The sequence below is a fragment of the Heterocephalus glaber genome, unplaced genomic scaffold, assembly GCF_053883595.1.
Source record: "Heterocephalus glaber isolate CG9 unplaced genomic scaffold, H.glaber_assembly_v1.0 deba00001687, whole genome shotgun sequence".
NCBI classification, from domain to species: Eukaryota; Metazoa; Chordata; class Mammalia; order Rodentia; family Bathyergidae; genus Heterocephalus; species Heterocephalus glaber.
Window position 1 is genome coordinate 1,544,405 of NW_028258412.1, and position 13,136 is coordinate 1,557,540.

Here is a 13,136-nt window from a genome sequence, read left to right on the forward strand (position 1 = left end):
GAAACACACCTAATTAATATGAGATAAAAATGTTACTCTTTTTGTTACTATCACAAATAGATTAACTAGACAAAAAAAATCAACAAAGAATTATCAGAGTGGAATGACACATTTGAGCAAATGGATTTAATAGATGTCTACAGAGTTTTCCACCCAACAACAGAATTCATATTCTTCTCAGCAGCATATGAAACATTCTCCAATAGATATCACATAATAGTCCATCAGGTATTCTTAATTAAATACAAAAGAATAAAAAAAAGATTCACAATTATCCTATGCATATTGTCAGATGATAGTGCAATGAAACTAGGAATAAATAGCAAAAGAAACCACAGGAATTATTCAAATACATGGAAATTAAATAATATACTCACGAATAATCAATGGGTCACAGAAGAATTCAAAGAAGAATTAGACAATTCCTAGAATCAAGTGTTAAGACCAGTACAACATATCAGAACCTATTGGACATAATGAAGGCAACCCTAAGAGGGAAGTTTATAGCTGTGAATGTCCACATGAGAAAATTAGAGGAAGCCCAAATAAATAACCTAATGAAATACCTCAAGGTCCTAGAAAAACAAAAAAGATACAAATCCAATGCTATTACAAGGAAGGGAATTATAAAAATCAGAGCAGAAATTAGTGAAATTGAGAATGAAAAAATTGCAAAGAATCAATGAACAGAAGAGCTGATTCTTTGAAAGAAAAGCAAAATAGATTAAACCCTTAACCAATTTTACCACAAAAAAGGAAAGAAAAGACAAAAATCAATGCAATTAGAAATGAAAAAGGCAAAAAGCACAATAAAGACTACTAAAATTCAGATTATTAGCAACTACTTTGAAAACCTATACTCCAATTAACTACCCAGAAAAAATTGATAGATCCCCTAGATATATATGAATTACCAAAATTGAACCAAAAAGATATAAAAACCCTGAATAATCCAACAACAGGCAATGAAATTGAGTCAGTAATAAATCTACCAGCTAAGAAAAGCCCAGTACCCACTGGATTTACTACTGAATTCTACAAGAACTTCAGGAAAGATCTAACATCAATACTCCTCAAACTCTAATGAAATTGAAAGGTAAGAAATACTCCCAAGATGTTATTCCTAGAACCTACCTTTACCCTGATTCCAAAATTAGACAATCATTCAGCTAAAAAAGAAAACTATAGGCCAATCTGTTTAATGAACATAGATACAAAAATCCTCATCAAGATTCTGGCAAACAGAATGCAACAAATCATCAAAAAGATCATAGATTATGGCTTTATCCCAGGGATGCAAAGATGGTTCAACATACACAAATCAACAAATGTAATACACTACATAAACAGAAGTAAGGACAAAAAGCATATGATTAACTTAATAGATGCAGAAGAATCCTTTGAAAAAGCCAACATCCATTCATAATAAAAAATCTTGGAGAGCCAGTCACGGTGGTGCATGCCTATAATCCCAGCACTCAGAAGGCTGAGGCTGCTGGGGATTTAGCTCAGTGGTGCCACCACCAGCTTCGCAAGCACAAGGTCCCAAGTTCCATCCCTGGTACAAAAAAAAAAAGAAGTCTGAGGCAAGAGGAATGCCAATCTGGGCTATGTGAGATCAAGTCCAGTCTGAACTGCATAGCAAGCCCCTGCATAGTGAGCCCCTATCTCAAAAAAAAAAAAAAAAAAAAAAAAAAAAAAAAAAAAAAAAAGAAAGAAAAAGAAAGAAAGAAAAGAAAAGAAAAAGAAAGAAAGCAACTTGGAGAAAATAGTTATAGAATGAGCTTATCTCAAGCTGATAAAAGTCATTTATGACAAATCCACTGCCAACATCATATTAAATGGGGGAAAGCTGAAAACTTTTCCTCAATAATCAGGAACAAGACACCACTCCTATTCAAAATAGTACTTGAAACATTAGCCAGAGCAATCAAGCAAGAGAAGGAAATAAAAGAGATCTGTATAGGAAAGGGAGAAACCAAATTATCATTATTTGTAGATGACATCCTTTACATAGAAGACCTAGAAAATTCAGCATAGAAGACCAAATTCAGCAATGTAGCAGGATACAACATCAACACACAAAAACCAATAGCATTCCTGTAAACCAATAATGAAGTTACTGAGAATGAAATTAGGAAAACAATACCATTCACAATAACATCAAGAAAAATTAAATGGTTAGGAATTACCTTAACAAAGGAAGTGAAAGACCTCTAGAATGAAAATCACAGCACTCTGAAAAAGGAGATCAAAGAGGACATCAGAAAATGGAAAGGTACTCCATATCTGTATAAGCAGAACCAATATTGTCAAAATGGCCATACTTCTAAAACTGATATATAGAATTAATACAATCCCAGTCAAAATATTAACAACATTCCTTGCAGAATTAGAGAAAACAATCCTAAAATTCATATGGAACCTGAAGAGATGCAGAATAACAAAAGCAATCATAAGAGCAAATCAGGAAGAATCAAATCTCAGATTTCAAGTTATACTACAAAGCTACAGTGATAAAAACAGCATGGTGGGCCGGGGATTTAGCTCAGTGGTTCTGCTGCTTGCCTCGCAAGTGCAAGGACCCGAGTTTGATCCCTGGTACCAAAAAACAAAACAAAAACCCAAAAAACCCAGCATGGTACTGGCACAAAATCAGACATGTGGGTCAATAGAATAGAATAGAATAGAAGATGTAAAAACAACCCTGGGCACATTAAGCCTACTGATCTTTGACAAATGGGCCAAAAACATACCCTGGAAAAAAGATAGCCTCTTTAGCAAATGCTTCTGGGGAAATTGATTTTACACATGCAGAAGATTGAATCTTGATCCATATCCCTCATCCTGTACTAAACTAAAATCAAAATGGATCAAAAATCTAAATATTAAAATAGAAAGACTTAATCTTCTGGGAGATATAATGGATAAAACTCTTGACGACATAGATATAGGCAAAGACTTTCCAAATAGAACCCCAGTCACACAAGAAATAACATCAAGAATCAATAAATGGGATTATATCAAATTTAAGAGGAACTACAAAGCAAAGGAAACAACCAACAGAGTGAAGGGACCACTTACAGAATGGGGAAAAAAAATTTTGTCAGCTACTCCTAACATAGATGACTAATAAACTAGAATATACAAAGAACTCAAAAAACTTAGGACTCCCTCTCAATCAAAAAATGGGCAACTGAAATTAATAGTCTTCTTGGAAGAAGAAATACAAACGGCTATCCAGATGAGGTGGTGCCACAACTGCAATCCTAGCTCTTGGGAGGTTGAAGCAAGAGGATCACCTGGAGTTTGAGGCCAGCCTATGCTACATGGTGAGTTCAATGCCAGCCTGAACTACATGGTGAGACCCTGCCTCAAAGAAAAGAAAAGAAATACAAATGGCCAATAAATTCAGGAAAAAATGTTCAACATCTCTGGCCATTAGAGCAATGCAAATTTAAATAATGAGATTCCATATTGCTCCAGAAAGAATGTATATCAGAAAAAAATCAAATAGCATGCTGGCAAAGCTGTGGGACAAAAAGAACCCTTCTACATTGTTGGTGGGAATGTAAACTAGTACAACCACTATGCAAATAAATACAGAGATTCTTTTTTAAAAAAAAAACTCTCTAAAAATAGAAATTCCATTCAATTTAGCTATTCCCCTTATAGGTATCTTGTTGAAAGAATTAAAGACACCATATTACACTTAACCCCATGTTTGTAGCAGCACAACTGATAATAGCTAAATCTTGGAAGCAGTCTACCTGTCCATCACCAGAGGAATGGATAAAGAATATGTCATATTTATATACAATAAAGTACTACTCTCCAATAATGTAAATTTAAGTCATTTGTAGGAAAATAGATGCACCTTGAAACCATGTTAAATGAAATAAATCAAACATACAAGGTTAAATATAATATCATTTCTCTTATATGAGAAACTGAAATTATAAATAAAGAGGCAAAATGAAAGATAGAAAATAGGAAAAAGGGAGATAGAATTTTTTCAAATAGGAAGAGAACCAAGAGAGGGGAGGAGTGGAGAACGCTGGGAGGAAATGGGGACATAAAAAGAATTAAGATGTGTTAGCTACATGTACCAATTCCCCACAATGAATGTAATCATTATATACTGCAAATATGTACTAATAAAATAAAAACTAAACAAAAATATCTCTCATTTCAACTTCTTTGAATGCTCTCATAGTTTACAATGGCACAAATATTCCCATAGCAGTGGTATTTTATCCCCAAATATATAGCATTATTCTTTAGAGAATTTCCTCTCTGTCTCTGTCTCTGTCTCTATCTTGTCACTCTTTTATTGTATTCAGGTTGACAAGCTCAAACTAAAGGTAGTTCAAGAAATGTCCCCATCAACTGACCTCACTCTTTTCTTAGATTGCAGGTCTTGATGGTTGGTAAATGTCAAGATAAATGAGATGGGGCAGTTCAGGTAGAACCTCAGGGTGGACACAGTCTCTGTTCTCTAATTTCTAAATCTGGTCCTCTGCTTGGATTTCTGCTCCCTCAGCTCTCTGTAGATGAGGGGGATTGATCTGACTCTTAGTAATGATTTAAGCTAAATGAGAGGGAAGGAGAGATATCCATAAATCCTACTGGGTCTAAATACCAGAAAAATGATACCTTGGGAGCAAGGAACTCGGCCAACTCAACTTTTACAGAGAACTGAAGGTTAAGTAAATGCAGGGTTTGGGGGGCGGGGTGCCATCTTCAGATGATTGGACATTATGTAGGCCTGGCTCTAGGCAGAAGATGTTATCTGGAGTTCTGGAGAGTCTAGACATCCAACCTTTTCAAGGGAGTGAAGGAATCACTCTCGAGGGAGCTCCTTACATGGTTCCTCATGAGATCAACCAGATTTAACCAAAAGAAGAAAACATTTAATTACATTCACATTATTTGTCCACAGCTAAGCCTACTTGGATTTGGAGCTACAGTTTAAATTTTGGCAGATTGATTTCTTCCTTGTTCTTGATTGTCCCACCAGAATGACTATATTTAAAAGAAAATAAAGCTTTTTTTTTTTTTTAACATCGGGACCTGGGAATTGATCCTTGTTTAGTAGTAAGAACAATGGCACTTTCTTTCAGTGATATATTGGAACAGTTCCATGAAGATGCCAAGATGCATTAGAAAATTCTAAAATATCTGAGAGAATGTTTGATGACAAATTTCTTACTTAAAACATGATAGTCTGGCTAGCTATAGATATCATTGGCCAGCTCATTTTAAACCAATAGTGAGCATTGCTGTGTGCCCATTCAAAGCTTCTGTATGAAAAGCTGGTGATAAGCAAAACATCCACAGAAAGCAGACATGAAAAGAAAACTTACAATTTTGGATTATATTATTTTTAAATTCATAAATAGACCATGAAATAACATGAGCTGTTTTTTTTAAAGAAGATGATCTTAGTGTTCAGCTAGTCAACACTGTAATCAAATTATTCTGAACAGAGTGCTTCATTTTTTTTTTTTTTTGGTACCAGTGATCGAACTCAGGACCTTGCGCTTACGAGGCAGGTTGAGCTAAATCCCCAGCCCTTAGAGTGCTTCATTTTTAATCGCCTGTTTAAATTTAAAATACAAAATTGCAATTAAAACTGAAAGTTAAAAAAAATTATTTTTTAAAAAAGCAATACGAAGGGGCCGGGTATTTAGCTCAGTGGTTTCGCCACCTGCTGCGCAAGTGCAAGGACCCAAGTTCGATCCCCGGTACCAAAAAAAAAAAGCAAATGAAGTCACCTTGTGCCAAGAGTCACACATTCAAATGCCTACACAGGTGTGGGGAAGATATAAATGAATAAATATGGCCTGATGTAAAAATGATAATGATTGCCAGCAGGAAAATATATAATGCCTATTTTCTTGATATATATAGCACAGTCATAAGATATATGGAAATGTCCTCAATAATGATTTTTGATAACGTAAAAAAATATTTAAAAAGGAAACACCTAACTATGTTGATAATTCATTACTCATTATATTTGAAATGAGGAAAGATCTCATTTTAGCCTCATGGTATAAAGGTATTGTCTACACATGTGGATTAATCTGAATGTTGACAGATTTATTGTGAAATTCTTCCCTTTGTGTTTCTTCTATCTGATCTATGCATAGCAGTTGGCATTTTTTACCAAAAATGTGTGAACTAAATCATGGCCCTGCCTTGGCTCTCTTCCTCATGGTTTTTTTTTCCTCATGATTTTATACTAAGAGAACACTTCTCCCTTACCTTTCCTGCCCTCCACTTAGTCCTTCTTACCATACTTCCCCCACACCAAAACTTGCAGGGATCAGTTTTAGCTTACTCTTGCTTTTGGGAAGATGTTTTATGATGCTTCCTCATTTCTGTGTAATCAGAAAACAGATTTGGTCTAAAGCTACCTTAAAAAGAACTGGGTGTAGCCAGGGAAAAGGATGTAAGATACCAACTCCATGAAACTGCTGTGCCCTACAGACAGATGCTGGGGTTTGAGGGCAAAGCTGAGGGGACAGAGACGGGGAACAACTGTGCGAGGATAGGAAAAGGCATTGATTAAAGGGTGTGACCCCCATCTAAATCTTGTTGCTCCAAGGCCCAGGACCATCTTCTTCAGGGTCTGGAAGGGCCCAGGGAATTCCCAACACATGTGTTCGCCCTGGGAGACAATCTTTCCAGGCGGGTGATACAATGGTCCTAGGACAGCAAGGTTAAACATGCAAAACCAAAATTGGGCTCAGCTTATCACTATGGTTGAAGGTTGGCTCTCATCTTACTCATTGTTTAACTACATGAATTGACTTGCAAAGTGCAAGAAGTAGCATTTATCCTCTCTGAGACTAGTTTGGATCAAAAAGCTCTGAAAAAATCAATGGTGAGGCCAGTTCATAGGCTGGTAGCTGTGCCAATGCCCACAAGTGGGAAGGTCTCTTGTGCCAAAGAGGTGCAGGGTTATCTGGGAGGTGCCACTCCTCTTTCACAAACACATGCATGAGTTATTGGATGAGAGAATGAAGGTCAGCTCCCCATCACCCACCAGCCTGTGCTGGAAAGGCAGGTCCTAGATGTATTTTCAGCTGTGACTGTACAAGGTGTGATCAAGACGCTTTCTGTCTTCAGGGGCCCTAATCACCCCTCAGCTGGTCAAATTTTGCTATTGGCCAGAAAGGCAATAGGAATGATGAAGCTTGTGGAGTTGGCCTGGCTGGCTGAAATGCACAAAGTACGCTCTTTGTCAGGAGAAAATGGACATGAGGCAGCTCAAGACACAGGGCTCAAAGACGAAAGTGTGCTTACTCCATCATGTACTTATGAGACAAAGATGCTGGGTGATTGGCAGCTGCTCAGTGCCATCTGGTACACATGGGTTCACTTCACCCATATCCACAACCCTGTGTAAATTCAAGAGGAAGAAACATGGACTCCAGCTATCAGAGGGAAAATGAGTGTGTGGGACAAGAGAACCTCTGGGAAATCTTGAAATTACTTCTGGCTGTGGTTTGAATGTTTGTGTTCCTCCTAAATGCATCTGTTGACATCTTCATCCTCAAGTTGATGGTATAAGAAGGTAGAACCTCTAATTAATTAGGTCATGGGGGCAGTGCCTTTATGTATGGGATCCGTGTTCCTGTAAGAGAGGTCCAAGAAAGGGCCACTTTACCCCACCACCATGCAAGGTTATAGCAAGAAAGTAATCACCTATGAACCAGGGTCCTTACCAAACACTGTATCTGCCAATACCTTGATCTTAGACTTTTTCCAACTGTGAGATCTGTAAGGAATAAATTTCTGTTATTTGCGAGCCACTAAATCTATAGTATTTTTTTTTTTTTACAATGGCCTAAACCAACAATTACATATGCCTCCTAGGGGCACAGTAATGTAGCTTAAATAACAGACTGAGTGGCTTAAATAACAGAAATTAATTGTTTAACAGTTCTGGAGGTCAGAAGTACAAGATCAGTTTGCCAGCAGGTGTGATTCCTTCTGAGGGTGCTGAAGGAAGGTCCTCTCTTGGCATGGAGATGACCAACTTCTCTCCACTTCTCTTACCACCTTCTCTCTATGCATGTCTATCTCTGGGCCCTGTAAATCCACTTTGTTCTAGGAAGGAGAGGAGCCAGGCTGAAGGCCCCGTGGAGTTTGGAGCATCCCATTTCTTCTAAGACCCTCAAATTTTCTGCTGTATGAAGCAAGCATTTTCACCACTCTGAGGATGTATCCTTTCTTCCTGGTTCACCAAGAATTTAAATTTGAGCAAGAAACTTACTTCTGTGGGGCTCAGCTTCCTCAGGGGGATTCAAGGCCATCGTCCCTCAGGGCACTGCATCAACCAGCCTATCTCATGGGCACTGGTCCATGAGCAGCCAGCAGGTGTTTCCTTCTCAGCCATTTCCCCTATGGCCAGCCAGAGCCTCAAAGGCTCCCCAAACAGACCGACCGTTCCCCTAACTGACACTGCAAACCCAAGTGACAGGAATGGAACCAGGGGTGCAATGGCCCCTCCTCTTGAATTACAGAGAAGGATGCTAGCCCAGCCCATGAGGGCCACAGAGCTCTGCAGATCAGCACCATGTCCTGGACTCCTGTCCTACTCATGCTACTGGCCTATTGTACAGGTGAGGGAACCCTCAGAGCCCACAGCCCCTGGCCCTTCCCTTCCCTTCCCTTGCCCTGCCCTGGGGACCCATATGCTTCTGTGTTCCTAGGTTATGGTACCCAGCCCGTACTGCATCAGCCCCTGTCTGCCTCCTCATCCCTCGGAACTGCAGTCCGCCTAACCTGCACCCTGAGCAGTGACCATCATATTGGCTTTTACAGCATCTTCTGGTACCAGCAGAGGCCAGGGCAGCCTCCGAGGTTCCTGCTGAGATACTTCTCATACTCAGACAAGCACCAGGGCTCTAAGGTCCCCCCTCGCTTTTCTGGATCCAAAGATGTGGCCAAGAACCAGGGATATTTGAGCATCTCCCAGCTGCAGCCTGAGGATGAGGCTATGTATTACTGTGCTGTGGGGACCCAGAATATAGAGAGGAAGAAGGCAGTGGAAAGGGAGAGGGAGGAAAGACAGGATCCTGATGCTTCAGGGTCCCAGGAACCCAGGGTACATATACCTTGACCTGAAGATGGGTCCGCTGGGGGAAACTGGTGTGGGGAGGAACATGGAAGCATGGGACTGTGCCAAGCCAAGAGGAAAACACTCACCTTTTCCTTGCCCAGGAGTGTTGCTGTAACCCCACTGGTGGCTGGATTACAGAATTAAAGCTGTTTATGTCTTGGGAAGTTGTTTTTCTGAGTTTGATGTGCCTGGTACATGATCTCATAGGATGACTCCAAAACTAAACTAGGGCAAATGTCCCAGGGAACTGATCAGTTGTGGTCACACGGACAGAGCTCTCTTGAGCGTCTACTCTTGAAAGTCATGGAGTAAAGGTGTTGATAAAAGCTCCTTGGGAGGGACATCCTTACCAAGGACAGGACCTTCTTTTGTCATCTGCTTATGTGCAGGAGTTTTAGGATGTATAAAGCTAAGAAAATGCCTTTAATGGACTTCTGGGGAGGAGAAGAGGTGCCAAGTGAATAGGTCTGGAGCAATACTTCCCACCTTGGTACTAGTGACGTTTTGGGCCAGACAAGTCATTGTGATAGGGCTGTGTTTTGTATTATAAGATCTTGAGCCCACCAGATGCCCCCAACCCCCATTTGTGAACAACTCAAAATGTCTCCAGACACTGCCAAATGCTCCCAGAGTGGCAAAGTTGGCCACTGGTCTCTGTGAGAGAATGCATTTACTCTTCTGCACAGGAGGGTGGCAGGGGCCAGCAAACGGTTTCTGAAAAGGGCCAGATAGGAATTATTTTTGGCTCTGTAGGCCAGACTGTCTCTGTTGAAACAACTTAATTCAGGGCTGGGGATTTAGCTCAGAGGTGCCGCTGCCTGCCCCTCACAAGCACAAGGTCCTGAGTTTGATCCCCGGTACCAAAAAAAAAAAAAAAAAAAAAAAACAGAAAGAAAGAAGTTAGAAACTACTCAATTCTGTTCTTATAGCAAGAAAGCAGCCACAAAGGATGCTATGTGAACAAAGGAGAATGCCTGTGTTCCTATTAATGGACAGAAAGAAACAGGGCTGGGCTGGATGTGACATGTAGCCCACAGTTGGTCAATCCCTGCTTTAGGGAATCACTAACTTCTTCTACCTCCTGGTTTCAACCAAGCCATGCTTTATGGGATCATCAAGATCTTCCTCAATTCCTCCTGCTTGAGGACCCCAATGATCTTGAGCCCATGAGAGATCTGGAAGCATAAGGGTCATGGTCTCATGGGAACCACTGTTTGTTGGGTGAAGGGGTAGTAAGAAAGATCCCACAGCCCTGATCCATGGTGTGACACCCCCTGGCCATGGGTCATGGGTCAGAATGTGCCCCTGCAAAGAGGGACCCTGTACATAGGGTACCTAACAAAGTGTACAGACCTGCCTCACACTCAAGGATTTTCCAGGTATACCATCTCTCCTGTGACCCCAAGTTTGGCTGAGAATATCCATTTACCATTGCTAAAAAGACCTTACAGGTCCTTCAGAGGTAGATACGTCAATATCAGCCTTTTCTCGGGTGGCCTCAGCTCCTGTCATGCTCCAGGGACCCTTTTGCTTCCACTTCCTCAAATTCACCAAGTTTTCCCTGCAGGCTTTTGCCCCGGCAAGTCCATATTTCTAAAGGCCAGGTGGGTGCTTGTATCCTGCCTCTCTTGCTTTTATTCTTTGTTATTCTGAGATTTCATGCCAGGACAAGAAACCCAGAAAGCAGGAGTCAGGTTGGACTCCATCCTGTCATTCCTGCCATATTGGCTCAATGGACAATGATAGCCTAGACTTGGGCCCTCAGACCAGACAAGCGCAGGTCTTTACTCTGGCTGGCCTTACAGACATTAATTGATTAGGCTGACGAGCCAATGTTATATGTAAAGGGGCTAATAATAGTGCTGGCTAGCTTATAGAAAGTGCTTAACCTGGGCCTAACTGTCATGGGTGGACAACAGAATTCTAGCATAATCATTTCTTTGTCAATTAAAGGCCTGTTCTTCCCCCCGTCCAATCTTTTGCTTTCAATTGAGTCACTGCTCACCTCAGCCATTATCTAGCCTCCTGCTCATACCCCTGCTGTAACCTGTAAACTCTACTCCTCATATTAGTCCTAGACCCAACCTTTCCTGCACTCCTCTTCTCTGACCCATGACTATCTGCCATCCACTAAGGCACATAGGGAAACCACACCTGTAATTTCCAATTTTCTAGTGGCTACATTACAGAAAAATAACTGGGCATGGTGGTACCTATAGTTCCAGCAACTTGGGAGGCTGAGGCAGGAGGATTGCTTGAACCCAGGAGTTCAAGGCCAGTCTGGGGAACATAAAGAGACACTATTTCAAAAAAAAGAGAAAAAAAGGAAAATGAAACAGGTGAGATGATTCCCAATGCTATATATTCATTTAGTATGATATGCCCCAAATATGGTCATTTCAATGAGCAATTAATATGAAAGGCAGTTATGAGACCATTTAAACTATTTTTTGGTATTTAGCTTTGGAAATATGGTATGTATTCCACACTTTTGGCTCATCTCAGTTTATTAGTTTTTGAGGGTTTTTAATAACTTTTTTTTTTGGTGCTGGGGATCGAACTCGGGTCCTTGTGCTTGCGAGACTGGCAGCAGAACCACTAAGCTAAATCCCCAGCCCCTCGCTCATCTCAGTTTAGATCAGCCACATTGCAAGTGGTCAATATCTGCCTGCGGCTTGTGAAAAGACAGCTCAGTTGAAGGGACAAAATTCAGACTGATCAGAATACAACCTATGAAGGCTGGCTCAGCTGTCCTAAAACCACTTCTTGTACACCCTTTATTGTCCATTTCTGCCATGTTAAGTCAATGCCAATTGATCAGGCACCTGACTCATTTGGTTAGCACCAAACCTTTGCTCAAAGTGTTTATTTGTCAGAAAGACTTCCTGTTCCTTTTTGGTGTCCCCTGGGTGGTTGCACCGACTCAGGCTTCCACAATGACCTCAACTTTTCCCTTGGGCAGACGGTTTCTTCACCTCTTTATGCAGTTATTAACTTCCTCCAATGTGCAAACAGCTTGTTTTCCTACCTATATTTAGCACCTACCACACAGCTCTGATTTTATTTAGCAAGGCTTCCTCCTGCCTTTGTCCACAAGTTCTCAGTGGGCAGGATCAGTTACGTGTGTGATAAACACTAGGTGAGAAGAGAGTTGAGTGAATAAATGAATGAGTAAATGAATGTATGACTGAGTGAATTTTTGGGTTCCAAAGACTTTGTCATTCCGTGATTCCATTAGGTGGCTAGAATTGTGAGTCTTGGAGTTCTTGTTTTTAGCAGCAGGAAGCAACCAGCCAACCAAAATTTGAAAACAAAACTACTATAAAATATGACATAGGTTAAAAAAGATAAGTAACGTGGGAGAAAAAAAAGAAAAGTAGCACAGAGAGAGTGAGACAGGATGGGGAAGGAACACATGGACACAAGCTGTCCGATTACTCCCAGACAGGCACCAGATGGCTTGTCTTGTTTTTGGACGAGTCTTCCCCAGAGCAAGTATCAGCCATGGACAGACACCTCCTCCTGCTTTCTTGCATGTCAGTTCCATCTGACTAATTGTGCACTGGGTATCTTGCCAGTCCTGTCCCTCCCAGGGTACCATAGCAGCTGCCCACGTTCCATCTTTCCATTCCTGCCCCAGCTCTGCCCCAGCTCAGCCCAAGCTCAGAGCTAATTGGTTCTGGACAGCCACCTGATCAGTGTGACTCATTGGAGCCTTGTGTTGCCCATTTAAGCGCAGGTGTGAGAGGCAGGCTGCTTTTCTCCAGCCCAGACTCAGGTCCTGGTGATGCATCAGGGTTTTAGGGCAGCCTTACAGGAAGCTTCTACATAGGTTCTGCCGCTCTCTTTAAGTCAAGGTCTCTTTGTTTCCTTCCTTTGTTCATTTTTGCTTCATATTTTTAAAAGCCGGTAATAGTATGAATATATCCTACTTATTTCTTTTACCTCCTGATTTGTAACTTGGTTACTCTAAAGTTGGAGATTTTGTTTGACAGTTATT

General features: G+C 40.8%; 1 protein-coding gene across 1 annotated transcript; it reads left to right on the forward strand.

The window, feature by feature from the left end:
* Window positions 1–8,590: 8,590 nt before the first annotated feature.
* Window positions 8,591–9,718, forward strand: Vpreb1 (V-set pre-B cell surrogate light chain 1). Its single transcript, XM_004843325.3, has 2 exons — window positions 8,591–8,636; window positions 8,727–9,718. The coding sequence occupies exons 1-2, from the start codon at window positions 8,591–8,593 to the stop codon at window positions 9,134–9,136; spliced, it is 456 nt and encodes a 151-aa protein (XP_004843382.1). The 3' UTR covers window positions 9,137–9,718.
* The last annotated feature ends 3,418 nt before the right edge of the window (window positions 9,719–13,136 follow it).